Source organism: Oncorhynchus masou, chromosome 23, assembly GCF_036934945.1.
Source record: "Oncorhynchus masou masou isolate Uvic2021 chromosome 23, UVic_Omas_1.1, whole genome shotgun sequence".
NCBI lineage: Eukaryota > Metazoa > Chordata > Actinopteri > Salmoniformes > Salmonidae > Oncorhynchus > Oncorhynchus masou.
This window is the reverse complement of record NC_088234.1, coordinates 52,903,824-52,927,048: the sequence shown is the minus strand read 5'-3', so window position 1 is coordinate 52,927,048 and position 23,225 is coordinate 52,903,824. Positions and strand designations below refer to the sequence as shown.

The 23,225-nt window shown below is 40.5% G+C and overlaps 2 protein-coding genes across 2 annotated transcripts; one reads left to right on the top strand and one right to left on the bottom strand.

Annotated features, from left to right (window-relative positions):
- Positions 1–5,115: 5,115 nt before the first annotated feature.
- On the bottom strand, positions 5,116–22,622 carry cfap43 (cilia and flagella associated protein 43). The gene is made up of 38 exons (XM_064932497.1): positions 22,536–22,622; positions 22,062–22,315; positions 21,845–21,941; positions 21,573–21,743; positions 21,261–21,411; positions 20,962–21,106; positions 20,598–20,680; positions 20,273–20,404; positions 20,070–20,186; positions 19,896–19,976; positions 19,569–19,717; positions 19,340–19,443; positions 19,086–19,238; positions 18,740–18,903; positions 18,370–18,534; positions 17,996–18,126; positions 17,609–17,780; positions 17,087–17,197; positions 16,301–16,378; positions 16,055–16,180; positions 15,833–15,937; positions 15,622–15,738; positions 15,280–15,474; positions 14,558–14,764; positions 14,359–14,448; positions 14,058–14,138; positions 13,729–13,857; positions 13,490–13,609; positions 13,286–13,393; positions 12,708–12,794; positions 12,525–12,613; positions 12,200–12,410; positions 11,763–11,875; positions 11,381–11,540; positions 11,050–11,214; positions 8,974–9,054; positions 8,733–8,886; positions 5,116–8,497 (listed from the first exon to the last, which is right to left on the bottom strand). Exons 1-38 carry the CDS (start codon positions 22,616–22,618, stop codon positions 8,322–8,324), a joined length of 5,055 nt encoding a protein of 1,684 aa, XP_064788569.1. The 5' UTR covers positions 22,619–22,622; the 3' UTR covers positions 5,116–8,321.
- Positions 6,873–9,086, top strand: sfr1 (SWI5-dependent homologous recombination repair protein 1). Its single transcript, XM_064932498.1, has 3 exons — positions 6,873–7,005; positions 7,338–7,703; positions 7,828–9,086. Exons 1-3 carry the CDS (start codon positions 6,910–6,912, stop codon positions 8,017–8,019), a joined length of 654 nt encoding a protein of 217 aa, XP_064788570.1. The 5' UTR covers positions 6,873–6,909; the 3' UTR covers positions 8,020–9,086.
- Positions 22,623–23,225: the final 603 nt, after the last annotated feature.

Below are 23,225 nucleotides of genomic sequence, written 5' to 3'. Positions count from 1 at the left end.
ACTGCTAAAGCTAACTCTCTCTCCTCTGCTCTCATCCTTCTAGACCTATCGGCTGCCTTCGATACTGTGAACCATCAGATCCTCCTCTCCACCCTCTCCAAGTTGGGCATCTCCGGCGCGGCCCACGCTTGGATTGCGTCCTACCTGACAGGTCGCTCCTACCAGGTGGCGTGGCGAGAATCTGTCTCCTCGCCACGCGCTCTCACCACTGGTGTCCCCCAGGGCTCTGTTCTAGGCCCTCTCCTATTCTCGCTATACACCAAGTCACTTGGCTCTGTCATAACCTCACATGGTCTCTCCTATCATTGCTATGCAGACGACACACAATTAATCTTCTCCTTTCCCCCTTCTGATGACCAGGTGGCGAATCGCATCTCTGCATGTCTGGCAGACATATCAGTGTGGATGACGGATCACCACCTCAAGCTGAACCTCGGCAAGACGGAGCTGCTCTTCCTCCCGGGGAAGGACTGCCCGTTCCATGATCTCGCCATCACGGTTGACAACTCCATTGTGTCCTCCTCCCAGAGCGCTAAGAACCTTGGCGTGATCCTGGACAACACCCTGTCGTTCTCAACCAACATCATGGCGGTGGCCCGTTCCTGTAGGTTCATGCTCTACAACATCCGCAGAGTACGACCCTGCCTCACACAGGAAGCGGCGCAGGTCCTAATCCAGGCACTTGTCATCTCCCGTCTGGATTACTGCAACTCGCTGTTGGCTGGGCTCCCTGCCTGTGCCATTAAACCCTACAACTCATCCAGAACGCCGCAGCCCGTCTGGTGTTCAACCTTCCCAAGTTCTCTCACGTCACCCCGCTCCTCCGCTCTCTCCACTGGCTTCCAGTTGAAGCTTGCATCCGCTACAAGACCATGGTGCTTGCCTACGGAGCTGTGAGGGGAACGGCACCGCAGTACCTCCAGGCTCTGATCAGGCCCTACACCCAAGCAAGGGCACTGCGTTCATCCACCTCTGGCCTGCTCGCCTCCCTACCACTGAGGAAGTACAGTTCCCGCTCAGCCCAGTCAAAACTGTTCGCTGCTCTGGCCCCCCAATGGTGGAACAAACTCCCTCACGACGCCAGGACAGCGGAGTCAATCACCACCTTCCGGAGACACCTGAAACCCCACCTCTTCAAGGAATACCTAGGATAGGATAAGTAATCCTTCTCACCCCCCCCCCCTTAATGATTTAGATGCACTATTGTAAAGTGGCTGTTCCACTGGATGTCAGAAGGTGAATTCACCAATTTGTAAGTCGCTCTGGATAAGAGCGTCTGCTAAATGACTTAAATGTAAATGTAAATGTACAGTACCAGTCAAAAGTTTGGATACACCTACTCATTAAAGGGGTTTTCTTTATTTTTCCTATTATCTACTAGGGAAGACATCAGCACTATGAAATAACACATATGGAATCATGTAGTAACCAAAAAAAGTGTTAAACAAATCAAAATATATTTTATATTTGAGATTCTTTAAAGTAGCCACCCTTTGCCTTGATGACAGCTTTGCACACTTTTGACATTCTCTCAACCAGCTTCATGAGGTAGTCCCCTGGAATGCATTTCAATTAACATGTGTGCCTTGTTAAAAGTTCATTTGTGGAATTTATTTCCTTCTTAATGCGTTTGAGCCAATCAGTGGTGTTGTGACAACGTAGGGATGGTGTACAGAAGATAGCCCTATTTGGTAAAAGACCAAGTCCATATTATGGCAGGAACAGCTCAAATAAGCAAAGAGAAACGACGGTCCATCATTACTCTAAGACATGAAGGTCAGTCAATCTGTACAATTTGAAGAATTTCAAGTTACTTCAAGTGCAGTTGCAAAAACCATCAAGGGCTATGATGAAACTGGCTCTCATGAGGACCGCCACAGGAACAGAAGACCCAGCGTTACCTCTGCTGCAGAGGATAAGTTCATTAGAGTTACCAGCCTCAGAAATTGCCGCCCAAATAAACACTTCACAGAGTTCAAGTAACAGACACATCTCAACATCAACTTTTCAGAGGAAACAGTGTGAATCAGGCCTTCATGGTCGAATTGCCGCAAAAACACCACTACCAAAGTACACCATAAGAAGAAGAGACTTGCTTGGGCCAGGAAACACGAGCAATGTACATTAGACAGGTGGAAATCTGTTCTTTGGTCTGATGAGTCCAAATTTGAGATTTTTGGTTCCAACCGTTTTGCATGTTATTTTGTAATTAATACCTGTCACATATCAGTTTGCAAACAATGTAAAAAAAATATATATATCATTGAGTTAATAAAGCCGCATACAAACATAGTCTCTCTTTTTTTTTTTAGCAAGGCAGCTCCAAAACGTATCGGTGCTCATCGGCCATTGGACATAAACATTACATAACAAGTTGTAAATCGCAAATTCAACAATGAGTGGTTTGGACAGTGGCTGTGTGGTCCCAAATCTGTGATTAAGGTGCGCCTTTCCAAGTTTAAAATCATTAACATTCAACATTGGCCATGCTGTCAATGAAGCATGATTTGTGACGCGCTCAAAACAACTGTTAACTCGGAGGGCCGCCGCACCACCTTCCTGTTAAAGTGAGTACACCATGAACAATGTGAGTCCAAAAATGTATTGTATGCTGCTTCATAAATTATGTAAAATGCCAGGGATATATGTATACTGTAGCTAAGATAGTAATACTATGTGTATGTTGTGTAGTAAGATGTTAGTAGCCCATATGCCTCACATTAATAATTTGGTCTATTTACCCCTCTTAATTTCACCTACTGTTCTGACTGTTCTACTGTAGCCTATAATCTGTTTTAGAGAAATGTAATCATTGAATATTTTAAGAGCTTTCATTGTCTGTCCCCTTTATTTATCCTACTGTAGCCTATAATCTGTTTTAGAGAAATGTAATCATTGAATATTGTAAGAGCTTTCATTGTCTGTCCCCTTTATTTATCCTACGGTTCTGACTTGGTGTACAGGCAAAACACTGTAAGAACAGCCAGTGTTCTGAATTCTGTCGCTGTACATTTCAAAAGTTCTAAACAAATAGTTATATTGACTAACTGTTCTAGCTCGCTCATTAATGTGATCGAGATTATGGATTGCCTCTTATACGCTAGTCGTCTTCTTATGCCATAGTTTGTACATCTAAGGTGTCATTAGAAACCACATTTGTTTAAGCAAGTCAGTCATATCAGCTATGTTTCTTTAAAAGGCAGTAAATGAGACTGAATGAACTGTTTCGCTGCCAGATAAGTCTCCGATGATAGCCAGGTGTAGCAGTGGTAAGATGTTGGGACTGCTGTTGGGACAGCGTTATGTAGGCTCTAACAGTTTGTGGGCACCGTTTGTCACCGTTATAGCGCAATTATGGTATTATTTAGTGTTGTGTTGTGTAGTGGCTTTGCTGGCTGGCATGCATTCCACTTTTTTTTTACACCACTGATTAAAAGAGTGACTTTTAATGCCCTTAAAGCATGAATAGATTGATGATTCACCACTCAATTAAATCATATGATTATGTAGGTGTTGCCAGGATATCGCAACTTTACCTCAGATACACCAGAAAACATCGGGGATGGTACACTGGTTAACTGACAGCAAAAAGGCTGGGTAGATTGGTTAAACATCACAGCCCATAGCAACAAAGACATCCCACCAGAGATACTGTTTGGCCTACACACCTTATTTACATTAATTAATTATGTAAGGAACTTTGCCATTTGTTTTCTTAAATTATTGTGTGTTTTATCTATCAATCTCTCTTGGAAAGGGTCTAAAAGCAAATGCTCTATTTACAGATAAAATGCTAAATGTCCTTTATCTTTAGCCATTTGGTTCCCCCCAGAATCTTCTAGAATATTCCTCTCCCTGACATTTCCATTCTTACAGAACCTCTACCAATGCTACCATTTGAAATATATGCAGACCTGAAAGATGGACTTGGTCATACTGTTTTTTTATGCCCATGTCTGCAAATCCTTGACTAATAACAAGAGTATTCATATAGGTCGTTTCATGAAAATGAGTGCTTTTGCATCCCTTTGATATATTAATGAAAAACTATGCACCAATAATGAATTTTAAAAGCATGATATATGAATAAGGACTTGCTAAAGTTACAAAATTGTGCATTTTGACATGTCCCTCCGCACACCCTCAATCACTTCTAGGAAGATTTTAACCCACTTCACACCAACATTTCTCCAAATATTCACCATCATTGTAAAGCCCTAGTTATTTTGTTGCTTTGACAAAGTAATTTATGAAGATGATTATTTATTTCATGTGATTAGTGATTCATTTACGTCTGTCCCTCATTTTAAACTCAACCCTGTTACATGAACTGAGCTCTCGTTTTAATTATGGTGAAATTATTCCTTTTAAAATATTTTTTCAAAAGAAACATTGAACAACTAATAGTCAAATCATAGTGTAAAGGCAGGTGAGCTGGTTATACTCGTTTTGGCCATTTTCTGAAGTTTTGTGGTGTAAAACTGAGCGGGTCAAGGATAACACGTCAACCCCGTTACCCATAGATAGACAGGCTAGAATAACACATCAACCCCATTACCCATAGATAGACAGGCTAGAATAACATGTCAACCCCGTTACCCATAGATAGACAGGCTAGAATAACACATCAACCCCATTACCCATAGATAGACAGGCTAGAAATGTTTTAACAATTTTTATTTGTTTTTTAAGCTTGCATTCAATTTCCCCTCCCTATTGTACGCAACAAGCTTTCATTCCCCCTGGCACAAGGATTTATGGCTGATTTAAGATGAAATCGTCAACCCTGTTACGGTCAACCCTGTTACGGTCAACCCTGTTACAGTCAGCCCTGTTACTTTATTTGACACATAATAGGCACATACTATGTTAATTCTTTTAAATGGGATTGTTTTTATGAAGTTGAACATGTGCTCTTTATGACAGAATGTTTAAATTATAAAAATGTTTTTTTTTGTTTTTTTTTAACCATGTAACCATGCTCAAAACTGCACGAATTGGTGGATGACCCATATACTGTAGAAACATGTTTATTTATCTAGCCCCACTTTGGAATGTCTGATGGTCTCTGAATGTCTATATTCTCTCAACAGTCCACAAAAATGAGTCATGCTCTTCTGTCAACAACATCCAACAGTTTAATTCCTGAAGAAAAGAAGTTCTGTCTGCTTACTCATTCAGACAGAGTAATCATCATCAACCTTCATCTCTAGGAGAATCAACCGCAGTATAAAAAGTAAAAAATTCCCTCCCCTAAGGTGTGTAATATAAGACAGCCAGATGCCGATGTTCAAGTCAAGACAGGATATAATTTCAATCCACACCTCTCTCCCCAAGGCTATACAGACCAGTAGTAATGGTGTATTTTCCATAAACACTAACTCCGCCATGATTTGTTGGACAAAGCCTATGGGGAAATTAATTTTCTTTTTGTAGGGTTTTTGGATAAACTCCGAAAATAAGGTCTGTGGTAAACACAGGTTTAGGAGATCTTATACGTTTTGTTATTTGAGATCATTTTCATCACTTTTTATGGATTTTGAAGCATTTATGTAATCAGAAAAAGCACACAAAGTCTTCATAATCCATAAAGGTCATGTTAACTGACTGATATTATTTCATACAATAAAACATATAAGATCTCCAACGCCTGTGTTAACCTCAGACCTACTTTCTTTCCAATGATATGCATAAACCCTGGTTGACTGAGTTCTGTATTGAAGCCAATGAGCGGCCATCTTGGTACTCATCCTCCATTGTAAAAAAAACTTTAGAAGCTATAAAAATGCATTTAGTATTTGACACGATTATTTTATTATAAACACTTTAATGCATACTTTTAAACTATATTACATGAGCTAAACATAAAAAGTATGAACAAATATATGAAAACATTTTCTTTAAAGTATTTTTTTATATAGAGTACTAATGTTACTTAAATACATGTAATTTTGTCTTTGAAACATTTAATTGAAATACTGTAGAAGTCCTATGGAGTACGAACGGTGGCTTCAAATACTTTCAATGGCCAACACATAGCATGAGCAATCCAGGGATTATACACATTGATTCTTTCACCATTTATTTTCCCAATATGAATGGCTGAACAAAGCAGAGTTAGCTCATTTCCGTTTTTAGGACGACAGACTGGCTAACTCTATTGAAAGACAATTAATACAATAAGGCATCGCAAAACTCTCACGAATTGAAAACCATATGTGGCCATATTTGAGATTCGCGAATAAATCCTTTAATAGGGAATTAAAATGTTTTTTTTTTTGTTGAGCTAAACGTAATTGCAACGAAATATTGAAGGCCTTGGCAACTAAAATAATCCGGGGAAAAAACAGACATGTTTTCAATTTTTATATTTCTTTAACACCACTGATTAAAATAAAATAAAACAATATGTGTTGTTGATGTCTGTACTAAAACAAAATAGATTTTCCAGTTGAAATATTCATAAATACATTGGCCTGAAACGAATTAAATCTGCTTTAGGATTGATATACTACAACTCCCACAGTTATTTTCTGTAAACAGGAAATATGGAGTCCAACTTTCAACCAATCAAAAGGTTTCCCATTAGTTACCACAGCCACAAAGTAAAATTGGCTATATCGTAAAAAATCATGGAAACAACAAGTGGCTTTTTGATGTTAATGTAAGGTTAGTGTTATGTATAAATTAGCAGTGTGGTTAACGTTAGTTTTAAAATCCAATTTTAAGAAAAAAAATTGTAGAAATAGGCGGGGTTTATGACTTTGTGACTGTAATAATGACCAATAAAAGCTTCGAGGTTTGCATGAGCTTGTTGTTAGCAAGCTAACCCTGTGAAAAACTTTCGTGAGGCCAATTTGTAACCTACGCGTTGTGTTTATATGGATGTAGCTTGTTGTAATTAAAGAAATGGAGACCACACCGAAGACAACCAAATCAAAACCTGTGTACGGCACACCCTGCTATTTAAAATCAAGCCCATGTGAATCCAGTAGTGTGCAAAAGGTAAGGTAAGGACGGTCTACAGTACCAGAACCAGGCATGTTGCAATGTAATTTATAGTGAAATCTAGCTAGCTAAGTAGCTAAAATTACCTAACTAATATATAAGCAGCCAGTAGCTAATTTGTTTCAAACCCATCTAATTGTGCTGAATACACACACAAAGATAGCTACAGTATAGTTAGATACCATTTCTTAACGTTTGTCAAACCCCTCTAACATGCATATTTAACGTACTGATGTTTTTCTACATGGATTTTCGTATTAAATAATGGGCCTCTGGCATGATTCTAGCTGTTGTTCAGTGTCATTCACAAGTGTCAAACGTTCTCTCAGCCAAAACAGCAGATGAGTTCTTCTCTGAAGGAACGACTGAAAAGATCAAAACGTTCCTTCACCTCCCCTGTTTCCGTGGCCAAACGTCTTAACATCGATGATGACCAACTACCCTCAACAGCAGACAAAGAGACCGAGCATGGTGCCAAAACAGACAGACCGAAGAATATTGACATCAACAGAAATGAGAGCACGACCAGTGACTTTCCAGAGACCAGAAGGGCTGGGGTCCCTGGCCCCATGCCTGAATCAGCTCAACCCACTCATATAGACTTGCTACAACTACGAGACAAATTGAAGAGAGAGGTTAAAGAAAGGACCGAGAGACTACGGCGACTGAAGATGGTTAAAATGTACAGAAGCAAGGTAACCCCTAAATGAAAATGCTAAATTACATGGATGTAAAAAAAGAAAAAAGAAATGGTGGTATAATTGGTTGTGAATATTCAACCACTGTTTATTGTATTTTCCATCTCTCACTTCTCTCTAGAATGACCTGACACAGTTGAGAGTTTTGATTGACAAGTGGCGGAGTTGTAGTCAGGCTGCATTGTATGAGCTCCAGTCAGATCTCCCCATAGATGGCAGGAAAGCCAGCATCTCCCAGCTAATTGACCTCTTTGGTGTAGAGGACAGCATACTGCACTTCAACCGCACAGAAGAGGACTTCACCAATGCATAGACCCACGTGCCTTCTGTTCATATTGTCACAAATAATATTAATTGTTGATATCAGATTTATCATGCAGATTTCCTGCCTTTGTTGAATAGTCTAGATTCAATCTTATGTACTGGATGTTTTTCACCCTAAATTTACTATGATCCACAAGTAATTAGAGTGAAAAAAATGTTAATTTGCCACTTCATCAGTTTAATTTCATACTGTTACCTACCATAGTAATTTATATTAGTTCTATATTTAAACATGAAAGTCAGTTTGAAGTTTTGTTAATTTAAAAAAAAATAAAGTGTTTCCTAAATGTGTCAGTTATGTTTTAGCTGAGCGAGAGCGGGGAAGGACTTCATCCTCATGCGTTCCACCTCTGCCCTGAGGGTAGCCACCTCCTCAGCCTGGGCCCTGGCTAGCTCCACCAGCTTCTTCCTCTGGATGATCTCCTGGTACCTCTCCTCTGCATCACTCTCATGGTTCTCCTCCATGGCTGAGCAGAGCAGCAAATAGCATCACAGTTCATTAGATGATTCAGTGGAAGTGTTATAGGAAATGAGGCATCAAGGGGCAAGTTAGGGGTTAAAAACAACAATGCAATGGAACAATATCCACCACATGTACACAGTGATGCCAATAAAGCTCCTGGTAACATCACAGTTGAAGTAATGATGTACCTAAAATTGTGTAAACCTATACTGCAATGAAATGTGTAATTATTACAGTACCTATGGCTTCACAGATGTGTCTCCTCTCAGCCACAGTCACTTGCATGTTGGTCAGCTGCTCATCCAGAGCAGAATTCTTTGATGCCTTCATTGCTGCCTGTCTGTTCAGCTGCTTGATCAACTTCTTACAGGTCAGCACATTCTTTTGGTGAGTCTGAAATACACAAACATTATAGCTGATATTTTAAGCAATTGAATAAATGTAATCGATATGAAATTATATTAACTCTGTTCACATTACCTTTTCCTGTAATGTTATGGTTTTCTCCAGAGTTGAAACCTGCTTTGATATGCGGTTGTCGTGATCCGTCTCACTGAGATACTTGGGGCAATAAAGCTTTGTTTAAATAATGATCTCTTAGTTTGTGTGGAAAAACATGCATATTTCATTTGACATAGATTGATTCTACATCCCCCGAAAGATACAAGCTCTCACTGTCAAATGTCAGAACAAAAAAAGCAGGTTGATCATTTTTATAGCTCAAAAATAGGTGGTGGTTCAGGGTATTTTTGATATGTCAATGGTTTTTGGCCATGTGGTAGAGGCAATGCAGGTATTTTACATTGTTACAGTGCAGACACTTTTTCAGCATAACCTATATTACAGCCAATGAGATGTCTTGTGACCTATAGAGGGTTCATACTTGTACCAGCAACTTTGGTGTTGCTAGCATTTTGCTCAAACCAGCTGAGCTAACCAGACCACAGGTTTCTATTATCACATGTACACTACTGTTCAAAAGTTGGGGGTCACTTAAAAGTTTGAAAGAAAAGTACTCTGTCCATTTTGAAATAACATTGCTCAGAAATACAGTGTAACAATTGTTAATGTTGTAAATGACTATTGTAGCTGGAAACGGCAGATTTTTAATTATTTTTGTACGCATATGTAGATATTCCATGGAGGCCCATTATTAGCAACCATCACTCCTGTGTTCCAATGGTATGTTGTCAAAATGCTAAACTTGGATTAGCTAACACAAGGCTAACTGATCATTAGAAAACCCTTTTGCAATTGTTAGCACAGCTGAAAACTGTTGTACCGATTTTAAAGACGCAATAAAACTGGCCTTCTTTAGACAAGTTGAGTATCTTCAGAATCAGCATTTGTGGTTTTGATTACAGGCTCAAAATGGTCAGAAACAAAGACCTGAAACTCGTCAGCCTATTCTTCTTCTGAAAAATGAAGGCTATTCCATGTGAGAAATTGCCAAGAAACTGAAGATCTCGTACAACTCTGTACTACTCCCTTCACCAAACAGCGCAAACTGGCCCTAACCAGAATAGAAAGAGTGGGAGGCCCTGGTGCACAACTGAGCAAGAGGACAAGTAAATTTGTGTCTAGTTTGAGAAACAGATGCCTCACAAGTCATCAACTGGCAGCTTCATTAAATAGTACCCACAAAACACCAGTTTCAACGTCAACAATGAAGAGGCGACTCCAGGATGCTGGCCTTCTAGGCAGAGTTCCTCTGGTCCAGTGTCTGTGTTATTTTGCCCATTTCTTTAATCTTTATTTTATTGGCCAGTCTGAGCTATGGATTTTTATTTGCAACTCTGCCTAGAAGGCCATCATTTCGGAGTCACCTCTTCATTGTTGACGTTGACACTGGTGTTTTGCGGGTACTATTTAATGAAGTTGCCAGTTGAGGACGCGTCTTTGTCAAACTAGACACTAATGTACTTTGTTATTTTGCTCAGTTGTGCACTGGGGCCTCCCACTCTTTCTATTCTGGTTAGAGCCGGTTTGCGCTATTTCTTCTGAAGGGAGTAGTACACAGCGTTGTATGAGATCTTCAGTTTCTTGGCAATTTCTTGCATGGAATAGCCTTCATTCCTCAGAACAAGAATAGACTGACGAGTTTCAGAAGGTCTTTGTTTCTGGCCATTTTGAGCCTGTAATCGAACCCACAAATGCTGATGCTCAACTAGTGTAAGGCCAATTTTATTGCTTTAATCAGAACAGTTTTCAGCTGTTCCAACATAATTTCATAAGTGTTTTCTGATGATCAATTAGCCTTTTTAAAATTATAAACTTGGATTAGCTAACACAATGTGCTATTGGAACACAGGAGTGATGGTTGCTGATAATGTAGATATTCCATAAATCTGTTTCCAGCTACAATAGTCATTTACAACATTAACAATGTTTACACTATTTCTGATCAATTTGATTATTTTTATGGACAAAAAAACATGCTTTTCTTGGGGGAAAAAAGGATATTTCTGTGACAACTTTTGAACGGTAGTGTACTGTGTGCCTTTGCAATTAACTATTGTTCCAGGGAGACCTGTCCCATGGTAAGCTTTAGTGTACCTCCTGCAGCTCCTGAGAGACGCGCAGCATCTGGATGTCCCTGGCTTTGTTGTTCAGGTCCTCCTTCTGCATCCTCATCCTCTTGTGCTCCCACTCCTGCTGGATGATGCCTTTACGGAAGTCCTTGCACTCCACCATACTGGCTATCTTCTGCTCTCCCAGAGCCTGACAGAAGAGCACAGGTCAATACACAGCCTATGCATCTCATCGGTGGAGTTCCTCATTGCCCATTTTTGCCCTGTTTGTCCCCATTTACAAATGTTTAACTTATGCTACAATGTTAGCATGATTCTGCTCAGGTAAATGAATAAAGAATGTCTATAGGTCTCACTCTGATGATCCCGTTGAGGTTCTCCACCACACTCTTATGGAGCAGCAGAGAGTCAGAGTAGTCCGCAATGAAGTCTCCGTTCTCCACCTCCACCTGGCCCTGCTTGATCAGGATCTGAACCATGATGTCCAGGCGGAAACGCATCTTCTCCTCTCGTAGCCTGGAGACATCAAGTTTAAAGACCATGCACTATCAATGAGTCACTCCTGAATTAGCCTTGCGTGCCAAGCTTATTCGTGCTCAGACAGACAGCTGTTAAGAAAGACTACACCTGTATAAAGTGTTCAAAAGAATCATGGGGTGGAAACATTTGTGTTTAGTGAAAAATGTACTGCGCTTTTAAGAATATAATTGATGTACTCTCACGGTATGACACTCTTACCCATTGATGTCATCCATGAGACTTTTCATTTCCAGTCTTGCATTCTCATCCTCATCGGTCCTCTTCTGCAGAAAGGCTTGCATTTCAGCCAGAGTCAAAGCCTTAACTTTCACCTGAGTAGGACAAGACACAAAAGATGACATTGAAATAACAAAGGGAAATTAACTAGAACTACTACAATGTTTAACAAAATGGGATAATTAACTGGATCCAATCTCTCATTCTCTGTTCCACATTTGTGTCCTGTGTTACATAACACTTTAATAAGGCAGACTTACCCTGTAAGTAAAGTAAGTTTATATATTCTATGAAATATACTGTAGGTTTCAAGGTGCTGGAGAACATCAATGACAAGGAAATGCATGTACTGCCACTAACATTTCATAGTTCTAGTTCCTCAGACTACCTCACTTGTTCCGTGGCTGGTTTTCCATTACCTGCTGCTCACTCTCAACTTTGGCTCTGCGGGCCAGGCAGAACCTCTCCCACACAGACACGTCTAGGCTTTCAGGCATGTTCTCTGGAGCGTCCAGCTCCTCCATGGCCTTCATCATCTGACAGAGACCCTCTGCTGCCACTGGGCCCGGCAGGGGCCGCTCTTTAAAGGGGCTGGTACTGTTGTCTGCCTGGGTCCTCATCCTCTGGACCCTGGGCAAGAGAGTACTGGGATGTTGCACCCTATTCTAAAAATCTGAATGGCAAAAACTATGTACAGTATGTATTGAAGATACTATGACCCCCTTCTCTTTTTTTATGCAGTACCTGGGTCTTCGCTTGTATAGCTTGTACAGCTGATCAACAACATGGCCTGGGACATCAAAGAACTCCTTCCTGAATCCCTTGTCGAGAAGCTAGGGATACACAATATGTCAGATAGTACCCAAGAACAACAAGTGTCGGACAGTATCTGACATGATATAGTATACGTGCTACTGCCAGTCGTACTTTGTCCTCGGCCACAACATTGTCGTAGGTCTCCCGGAACATTTCTACATCCTCTTTGTGCTTCTTAAGCTCTTCTCCAATCTCATTCTGTCAGGAGAATAAGGCATGTTAAGCGATGGGAACGCAAAGTACAGGAAGTAACAAGAACAGTGTTGAAGGCAAACCAATTAAGATGCCACACATGTTGAAGCTTGTAAAACACAGTCTAAGACAGAGAAACAGGATAATATCTGACTGGAATGTGTAATAATATGGTTGTATATAATAGAGATAGGATAGCTAACATAAAATGATCTCTAACCCAACCACAGGAGGCTGCTGAGGGGAGGACGGCTCATAATATTGTCTTGGAATGGAATGGCATCCAACACATGGAAACTCACTGCGCTCCAGCCATTACCACAAACACCAACCTCCTGTGGACTCAACCATTGTAAATCCCTTCCCCATGAGAAAGATAGCCAATAGAGCATGAAGACTGATAGGAGGATGTGCTCATTGTAAAGGCTGGATTACAATGAGCCTGTCCTCCTATAGCTCCGCCAGCCTCCATTGGCATTAATATAACGATATCTCACCTTATAGACCCTGTTTTTTTCTAGCTTGAGGCTGAGTTCTCGCTCTCTATTGAGAACCTCCTCCTCTATCAGAATGGAGTGAACTAGATTTGTAATCTTCAGCTCTTCCTACAAAAGAACATAGCAAGAAAACAACAATGGCACATGGAATGTACTGTATATGTCTTTAATTAAATCTTGATCTGTGTGTGTGCTCTGTCTTACCTGGTATATAACCATCTCAGATTTCACCTTCCTCTCAAAGAGCTTGGTCAAGGTTTCATCAAACCCCTGAGTGGAGTCCATGATGGACGTCTGTAGTTTATTCATTTCAGCTTCCAGAGTCTGGAACAAGACAATGGCAACTGAACTTGTGTAGTAAATCAAGTCTGGGTCATATTATGATGGTGTATTTCTTTTGAATACAACATTGAAAAGCAGATGTTTTCACACAAAAATCACACCTTTCTGTACTTCTCCTGTTCCTCGCTCAGTTCTTTGGCTTTCTTCTCATACTCTTTATAGATCTTTTTCTCTTCCTCTGTCCACTGAATGTCCGGTTTGGATACAATGAACTCAGGCTGAGGCACCTCCTGCATGTAGAAAAGTACAGGGTCAGAAAATACATTCAAACACATTCTCTACATTCTGTCATTCAAATACTTTTCTTCAGGACAATCACGTTTAATAAATGTTTATCATGTTAACGGTAGATGTATTAAATGTTAATTAATATTGGATATTAAATTCATATCCATATTTCAGATTTTTCATTTTTTGACCACCACCGTACAACTCTCAAGATGTCCTCTTTTTTTAGCTCGAGTACTCCACCCATCATTTCATCCAGAGCTCGCTCTCTGATATTGTCACTCTAAGGAAAAGGAGAACCAGAATGTCTGTTTCAATGGGTACCCAAGCCAATAACATCAATTCGCACTGTATTTTTTACTAAGAAAACAGCTCAGTTTTCACAATTTATCGGTTAGTGATTAAGACCTTGCTTGGGTTAGTAATGGTTTATCGGCTGTTAGAATGACCCCTAAGAGTAAACATTTAATAAGTGGGAGATGGGAAAGGTAGTGATACAGTACCTTGGCCGTCTGCCGTCTTTGTTCCTCCTCTTTCTTCTTCTCCTCCTCTTTTTTTCTCTGCTCTGGGGTGAGGTACTTTTCAAAATGAATCTGGAGACGGAGTCATAAATTATCATTTGATGTGCAGTAACTTGTGTTTTGGTGGAAATCTAAACCATTAAAGTAGGTCAATAACAAGAAAAACAGCTTCAAGTCTAACCTCAGAGTCCTCCACAGACAGTGCCCTCTCTGGCCGCTCGTTGTCAGACAGACTGGGCTCCCACAGCTTCATCTTGTGGTCCAGCTCTGACATGATCTCCATGATGCGACGATTCTTATCTTTCACTCGGTTGATCTCCTGCTCCTTCTGCTTGTGCACCCCCTTAAAGTCTGTGTTAAAGGCTGTCTTCACTTTGTAGATGACATCCTAGTGTGTGAGTGAAGGTGAGAAGTCAAATGGAGAAGGAGGCTGTTATAGGCAATTAGGTGAAATACTTAGCTAAACTCAATTTGGTTATTAAATGCTAAACACTAATACTTTAATCATTAAAGGGCAATTCCACCACTTTTCAACCTCATATTCATTATCTCAAGCACAATACGAGTGTCTACATATGTGAAAACGGTGTGTTTATGTTTTGTAGTAAAAAAAAATATATTAAATGATTTTCAAACACTGAGATTCACGGTGACATGAGGAGCAAGAAAATACCCTGTCTTTGGCAAAAACAACTTGTTACAGGTTTTGCAATTCATGGGTTTTTTTATCACTTCAACCACAGATCATAGAAATGTGCTGTGTTCACATATGTAGACACTGTTGTTATCGTGCTGGAGATAATGAATAAGAGGTTGAAAAGTGGTGGAATTGTCCTTTAAATGCTGAATATGTATACATTGGTTATTAAAATCCTAGTACATATTGTCAAACTGTTTGTTTACCTGTAGCAAAGTGATCTGGTTGATCTTCTGCTCTCTGATGTGCAGGTTGAACTGATTGTAGAGGTAGGGGTTTGAGCCTCCATACTGGGCACTGAGGCTACCTGTGAGGGAAGCACTCTCCATCTCACGGCCTTCCTCCTCCTCCTCTTCTTCCGTCGTGGTCTTGGTCTTCTTCTCTAGAATCTCCTGCTGGAGCTAGAGTGTTTTGGAAGAGGATGAGTGGCATGTAAAACAAAAAAAAACATATCGCTTGGCACTATTGCCAATGAAGGTGTATAAAATTGGCAAAATCTCTAGTAATTGCACTGTGACTAAAGGGACATACAGCACATTCTAACTCACATTACTGTCAGCCCGTTCAATCTTCCTCATACTCTCCACTCTATGAAGTTCATCCAGCTCCTGCTGTGTCCGCTCCTTCATGGGGTAGTTCTTCACCTCGTGTTCAGTGTGGAAGGCCTAAGGTAAAGCCAACAAAACACACAGTCTCAAAACATATCTGTTGCTGCACCTTTGAAAACCAACTCCATTTTGGTTCTGACTCTCAACTTACCTTGATAGCTTGCCCTTTGACCTTCATGGAATCCCAGCATTCTCTCTTAAGGACGTCACGCAGGTAGCACTTGGCTAGGTTCTCCAACTCAATCTCATTTCGGACCTGTAAGGGAGTCAATAAGAATACTATCACATATGTGTGTGTGTGTGTGTGTGTGTGTGTGTGTGTGTGTGTGTGTGTGTGTGTGTGTGTGTGTGTGTGTGTGTGTGTGTGTTTTACCCTGGTGACCTCCTGCTCCCCCTCGGCTTGCAGTCTCTTTTGCTCATCTACATCCAGGTTGAACTCCTGCTGCTCCAGCTTCTCCATGTCAGGCAGCATCTCGTTCTCACGCATCATTGCCTGGATCTGGGGCCGACGACATGGTCACATTAGCCATTAGCATTTTGATGATATTGTGTCTAATTTTACACTCACACATGATTCATTAAGCAAAGTAAATAAAAAGAGGATTAGAGCTCTGCTTACTGTGTCACGCAATTGTTTGACATTTTTCCTCAGGCTTTTCTTTGTCTGTGAAAACTGCTGGATCTCCTCATTGATAACCTGTGGACAGTATAATGGTAGTAGCAGGATGTGTGTATTGACTGATGACAATTTGTTGTTCTGTTTTGTATCCCCATACTCAAAGCACGTCAGTGGATACATTTATCTGGACTACCTGAAAAACAGTACATTGTTTTGCCAGCATATGTTTCAACACTGACTTTCACCAGAACTGTTGTCATATATTTCACAATACATCAGCTATAACATTACACCCTACTAAATTCTTCTATACTCAACATGATGGGACTTGAATGGAATCAAACACATCACCACACAAATAATAAAGCAGGTAATGGCACAGTGGCTGAACGTTACCCAACTATGGCTGTTTCATGTTATCTAACTGTTATCTAACTGTGATCTACAATGTGCAAACCCACAACACAATGAATGCCACAGCTTTGATATCAGTTCAGTATTATCTACAATCTCCGAAATGTTTATCTGCCTTTCTCCCAATCTGCGCCTGATCTTTTCACCCAGGAAGAATGTGCCAACAGCAACACAGCTGTTTTGTGAACCAGGTATTGAAGTATTTGTCACGGGCAACATCAATATTTCTCCCATCAGTACTGGAGTGGAACTGAGTACCAAATCTATATTTAAATATGCAAGTCAGTTAAGAACAAATTATTCTTGACAATGACGGCCTACAATGACGGACTAAAGCTCTTGTGCTGAAGTGACATCAGCAGTGTTACTGACCGCTTCCAGCTTGTTGTCCAGCCAGGTGGAGTCTGAGGCTGTGGCTGAGGGCAGGTTGGTGGAGCTCTCATCCTGTTCTGTCACATCAACTATCTGTCGCTTATCATTGGCCTAAAGACAGGAGGTGAGGACAAACAAATGAACTACATTTCATGTGTAAATATGAAACATCACATATCTGACTCCATAAGATTTGATGGATCTGAAATTATCTTCATTACACTGATGCAGAGGACAAACCCTGTGTGAATAGCGTCAACTAGGATGTATTTAGCTGGCGCAGTGAGGCGTAAGTTATGGAGGATGTCAAATCTATATGAATCACAGGAGGCTGCTGTGGGGAGAATGACTCATAATAATGGCCGGAACGGTGCAAATAGAATGGCATCAAACACCTGGAAACCATGTGTTTGATGTATTTAACACCATTCCACTAACTCCGCTCCAGTTATTACCACCAGCCTGTTCTCCCCAATTAAGGTGCCAGCAACTTCCTGTGATGTGAATGGTAACCTTGGCTACCTCTTCTCTGTGTAGATCTGCTGACCCAGGAGGGGACAGGGCCTCTGGGTCCCAGTCAGCCATCCTACTGAGAATAGGGTTCTCTGATGTTATCACACTCTCCTGGTATTTGGCTATAGACTGGCTGTACTGTGTAGCTGCATTCGCTTTGCCAACACCTGCCATTTTCAGCCTTCATGGAAAACAGAAAAATACATAGACAGAATACAATGTCTTACAAAGTAGTCCAATGCATTATAATGAGAGAAAGGTTCTCCTTGTTATAGTAGAAATTGTGAAATGTTTTAGAATGATCTAATAATCTTTGAAATTCCACATCTACATGAACTACAGTGCTCTCTGGTGTTCAACGCTGCATTGCCTTCAGACTTGTCCCCGTTGACTTACCTTAGTCTTGTACAGACCATAGAGCCGTCTTTCAGGCCTGTAGTGATCATTGTCTGACTGTCTGAGGTAAAGGACACTGTCCTCACCCCTCCCAGCCAACACGAGTGGCACTGCATCTGAACATACCGGTCCTGTACATGACAATGACAACATACTCAGGTTAATAGCATTACGAGTGGTCATAACACAAAGATAATGTGTTTTCATCAATACTTTGTTCTCACAGATTTCCTCTTTTGAGATTCACACTCTTAAGAACAATACTACATTTATAATACAATACTGTTTTTTTTCTTCTTTTTCAAATTAGCTCTATAAAACTGCATGTTATGTTCAATGTAACATGCAAAGCCTGAAGTGAAACAAGGTCGTACCAGACTGGAGATCTCCCGGATGCGCAGCAGTCCGTCTTGGCCCACTGAGGCCAGCCAAGACTGGTGGGGCGACAGGAGGACGGAGGCGGGGCCCATAGGGTGACCCTCCACCTCCTTCTCTGGGGTCAACTGGACCACGTCCTGGTCAGAGGACCTTTCTGTGCTCTAGGAGACAGACATGGCCACAGTGGTCACGTGTATTGCGTTGTGTTTAAGCAAATGTTATTGGTATTGTGTCATATTGGTCATACGTCATGACCAAATAAAAACTAAACAGCAAACCACCCATCATTAACAAATGTTCAGATGTTAGATATAAGATTTTTGGGGTTTTAAACATAAGTCAGACTGATAATGCATGGGACCTTACCTCAGGTAGCTGGAATCTCTGGAGAGCTCTCCTCTTTTGGCAGTAGCCAAAGATCTTATTGGCTCCCAGGGCAGAGGAGCTGAGTGCGTGAGGGACCTCATATGTGCACGGCTGTAGGACATTATTGGAAAGACATCCTCTCAGGTCTGCACACACTCCTGCCCCTGCAAAGCAACAGCAGTACACAAATTCCATTCTATCTCAGTTCCAGCGTGTCAATACAGGAATTAAACAGAGACAGATGTGAAATAAAATGGAACAGACCCAAAGTCAGGCAGGATGATTAACAACAGTTTCTTTCTGTGGACACACACACACACACACATACACACAGCCCAGTCAGTACCCGTAAGCTCCTGCACTGGCAGAGTGAGCAGTGTAAGCAGACTTCCCTCCCCTCGGCCTATGTCCTTCTCTCCAGCACACAGAGCCAGCAGTTTGACCTGCTTAATGTCCCGGCTGTACTGGGTAGACAGGGACACGATGGCTCCTTTAGCACCTGGAGAGAACAACACTGCTTTAATCAAACATAATGGGTTGAAATGAGTTAAAGAAATACCCGGAGAAACATATATGGACTTTTGTGGAGCATTAATGTACCTGTGTATCCGATTACCTCAAATACTCTGGAAGCCCTTGCATTCAACACATATATATTTGCATCCGAGGCACCAGTGATAAGGAAGTTTCCTCCTTGATCAAAACTGTAAACCAAAAACAATATGAAATCCTATATTACTATTGAACATTGATAACTTTAAAAGGCTCATTTTACAATAAGAACAACCAAAACGCAAATAACAACAGTAAACCCATTGGAGATACTTGCAGTAGGTGGTCCACAGGAGTGTAGTAGAGGTGAACCCTGTGCACCAGACGAGGCTGCTGCTCCCTGGTCAGCTCAATGAACAGGACATGCCCCGACACTGTTCCCACGGCAACGTATTGAGCAATCGGACAGCAGGCCAAACTGGTCACCTAGACACAATAGTAGTTTATTTTAAAAAATATATATATATTGTTCTATTGTCCATGAAGTTTACATGAGACTTTCACTTAAATACTGTAACAAGCACAATTCACAATTGACTATGCCTACGTACTGTATTATTTAGCATAGCTGCCCTAATACTATTGTAATTGAATGACTATTAACCTTTACTTGAAGAGATATAGAGCCGATGCAGAAACCAGCATCTAGAGACCACAGCTGCAACTCTCCCGAGTCCCTCACTGACTGTAACGAGGAGAGAAACGCCAACATCATTATGAATGAGGATCCACTACAAAACATTTACATCAGTTAAACATGACATCAATGATCTCTTACCACACATAAGTTATTATCCGTATACAGTGAAGCTGCTGCCACAAAGTCTCCACTGAGAACGTCCAGGACTTTCACCACCTTCTCGCACTGGGATCGTTTATACCTGTAGATGCGCCCCTGGAAAAAAGCAAAAGCATACTATAACAAGAGCCTAGAAATAATAGAAATATGTATCCATAATACAGTACAATGTATGCACTCACTGTACTGGAAGCTAAGAGCAGTGTTTCATAGTCTGGCGAATATATTATGGTTGTGGCTGGTTCCTCCAATGTCCAAGTTTGTGTAACCTCCACTTGGTTCCCCTTAATTTTTAAGCAGCGTAGCACATTCTCCTGTAGAATAGAAAAGCCTATTTTAAACAATATAAATCTGGAATATGTTGTTGTTGGCTCTAAGTAGGTGGACTAACAGACCAAATGGGAATGCATCTGGGTAAATTGAACTCTAAGACCCAGACTTCATACTGCTGAATTCACTGGATATCATGTATCCATCCTCCAATCAATGTGAAGAGCAGTTTGTTACCTTTCCTGACACAAATAGTCCATCCTTGTGCAGGGCTAAGCTCTGGAAGCTACCCTGCTGGAACCCAGGAATGTCATCTGCAGCTGAACAATAGTAAGCACACATATTTTATCATATTGATATGAACATGCAATATAACACTACACATATAATTGTGATCATTGACGTGATATGTCAGTGCACAATTTTTCTAACCAAGTAGATTATTTTCGGCAAAGTTTCTAAAATTGGTGACTGTCAGTACATTTCTGTTCCCCATGAACCTCAATATGAGTGTCTGACTGATACTCATCTGGAGTGAGAGCCAGTGCACAGCAGGTCCCCTAGGCTAGAGTAAAGAACGCTATGAGACAGCAGGGTGTACCTGAGGGGTTGAAGAGGACAGAGACAGCCAGAGAGTCTGGGTCAACCTGCAGCAGGTGGCCTTCCTGACAGCCCACATAGAGCTCTGATGAGGCTGTCCAGCAGATGGTGCTAGGTCTTAGCCTGGTCTTGATGCGCTCTTTGGGCTTTCAAAACAGGGATAGTGAACTTGTTTTGAGATTGAGAAGAGTACAATTGCACATTTTTGAATACATTTTTTTACATAAGCTACTCACTACAGAGTGAGACAAAACCTGTGCAATTAGTTCCTGCAGGTGAGAGGTGTTAAGAAGACAGTACCACAAAGGTTTCTGCCTTGTCTTCTGCAAGCCCTGCGATGGCTGAGTTGGGCATCTGAGGTCCGAAGTAGGTGAGTATTCCAGTGGGGACATGAGAGGGGTTAATCTCCCTCTCAACCAGACAGCCATCAGTCGCAGGGAGATCTATCACACTGACAATTGACAATGTAATGAATAATACATTAATAACACATGACATGTACCCATGAAATGTAATTTATAGTGAAGACATGGATAACATTTATTGTAGGTATCAATTGTGATTATTGAAATAACCAGCAACATTTATGTAGTTACAATTAACCTCAATTACCCTGGTTTCATTATATGAAAGCTGTCACTCTTCTCAATGGTCCAAACTGTAAGGGATGATGATGCACTCAAAGAGCAAATCTGGAGCCAGTTCATTGGGTTAAACACCAAAGAGGTGATGTCTTTTCCAGCTTGTGGTTGGTTACAAATTGGATCCCCAGTTTCCCAGTTCCTACAAAAATCATTGGTATTACCACAAATAGTGAGTGTACAAAACAGAGGTCATTTAAATGAATGTGGAAGGAGGATATCAAGTGGAGTGGTTTCAGTTACCATACTGTTATGGTGTGGTCTGGTATTGATGAGCAGCAGGCCAAATAAGGACCAGCATCACTTAGTGCCAGAGATGTGTAGTCTACATGGGCTGTTCCTGTAAATGAGAAAACACTGTAGTAATATTGCTAACTGGAGGAAGTATTTGAATAGCTAATGCAATGTATATAACTTTTTAATCATGTTAATAATGTCAGTGTTTCAGATAAAGACTTACCCTTCAGTTCATTCTTCAGAATAAGTTCAGGGTAGTTGTACACAAATATGGAGGGATTTAGTTTATGGTTGGAGAATGCAAGTGTCCTGCAATGTCCATTTGCTGTGAAGGCACCAATACCTCGACCTGGACACTGCAGCACACTTCTAATTTTCGTTTCTATATTCAGGAAAACGATGTAATTCCCACAAATGTAGCAGGCTGTTTTCTTGTCAACAAATTCAACATTTTGGCTTGTCAAACCCTGAGCCCACCTAAGGAACAAAACACACAGACGAAGAACCATTTTTTTCTAAGAGTGCATTATAGTAGCTAACGTTAGCTAGTAACGTTAGTTACTGTAACGTTAACGTGAATATAGATACATAATATATATAGTTTGCTATCTTACCATTTCGCTAACACACATCATTTTAGATGAACTAAGATACACCACGCTTCACCAAACGAACAAACCAATGCATTTTAACTTACCTGACTTCTAAATTTCCCAATACATCCATTTCTGGAAATGTACTGAATAAACTGAGCTGTGCAAGACAACTAACAGCTAGCATGTAACACAGGAGCAAATGTTTGGTTTTGTTGTCTTGACAACTACAATTTCCCTTCCACACCCTCCAAATACATGCGTTTTAACCATTTGTTGATTTCTAAATCCGTCACACCCAGGAAAGTAAAATACATACAAATATTTGACCACTTGTTCTTTGAATGTAAATTTGTGTCGGAATTTTGGGAAAAGCTTGCAGAATACGTATTTACCATTATGAACACTACCCATGTTTTTGACATGAAGGATATAATATGTTGCTATTGCAATGATAACAAGACCACTGAAATTGTGATTTTTTTAAAATTCTTGTTGCCAAATACTTTATACACAAACAAAACTCCCCAAATTCTATACCAAAATTACACATAGTTAAGTTCAATCAAAAATATCTTCTTAAAAGATTAACCCCAGTGAATAACAACAGGAATAACATTTTCCTGAATCATTATAATGATATTGTTTCAGAGGGATTACAATTGCACTATAGTTGTTTATTTTTTTTATTATTTCATTGATATTTGTGTTTTAGTATTTTCTGGTTAATACTCGCATTCTTTTTGTTTGATGTAGCAATGAAAGTTGTTGATCTGCATAAAAAAAAGTAAAGA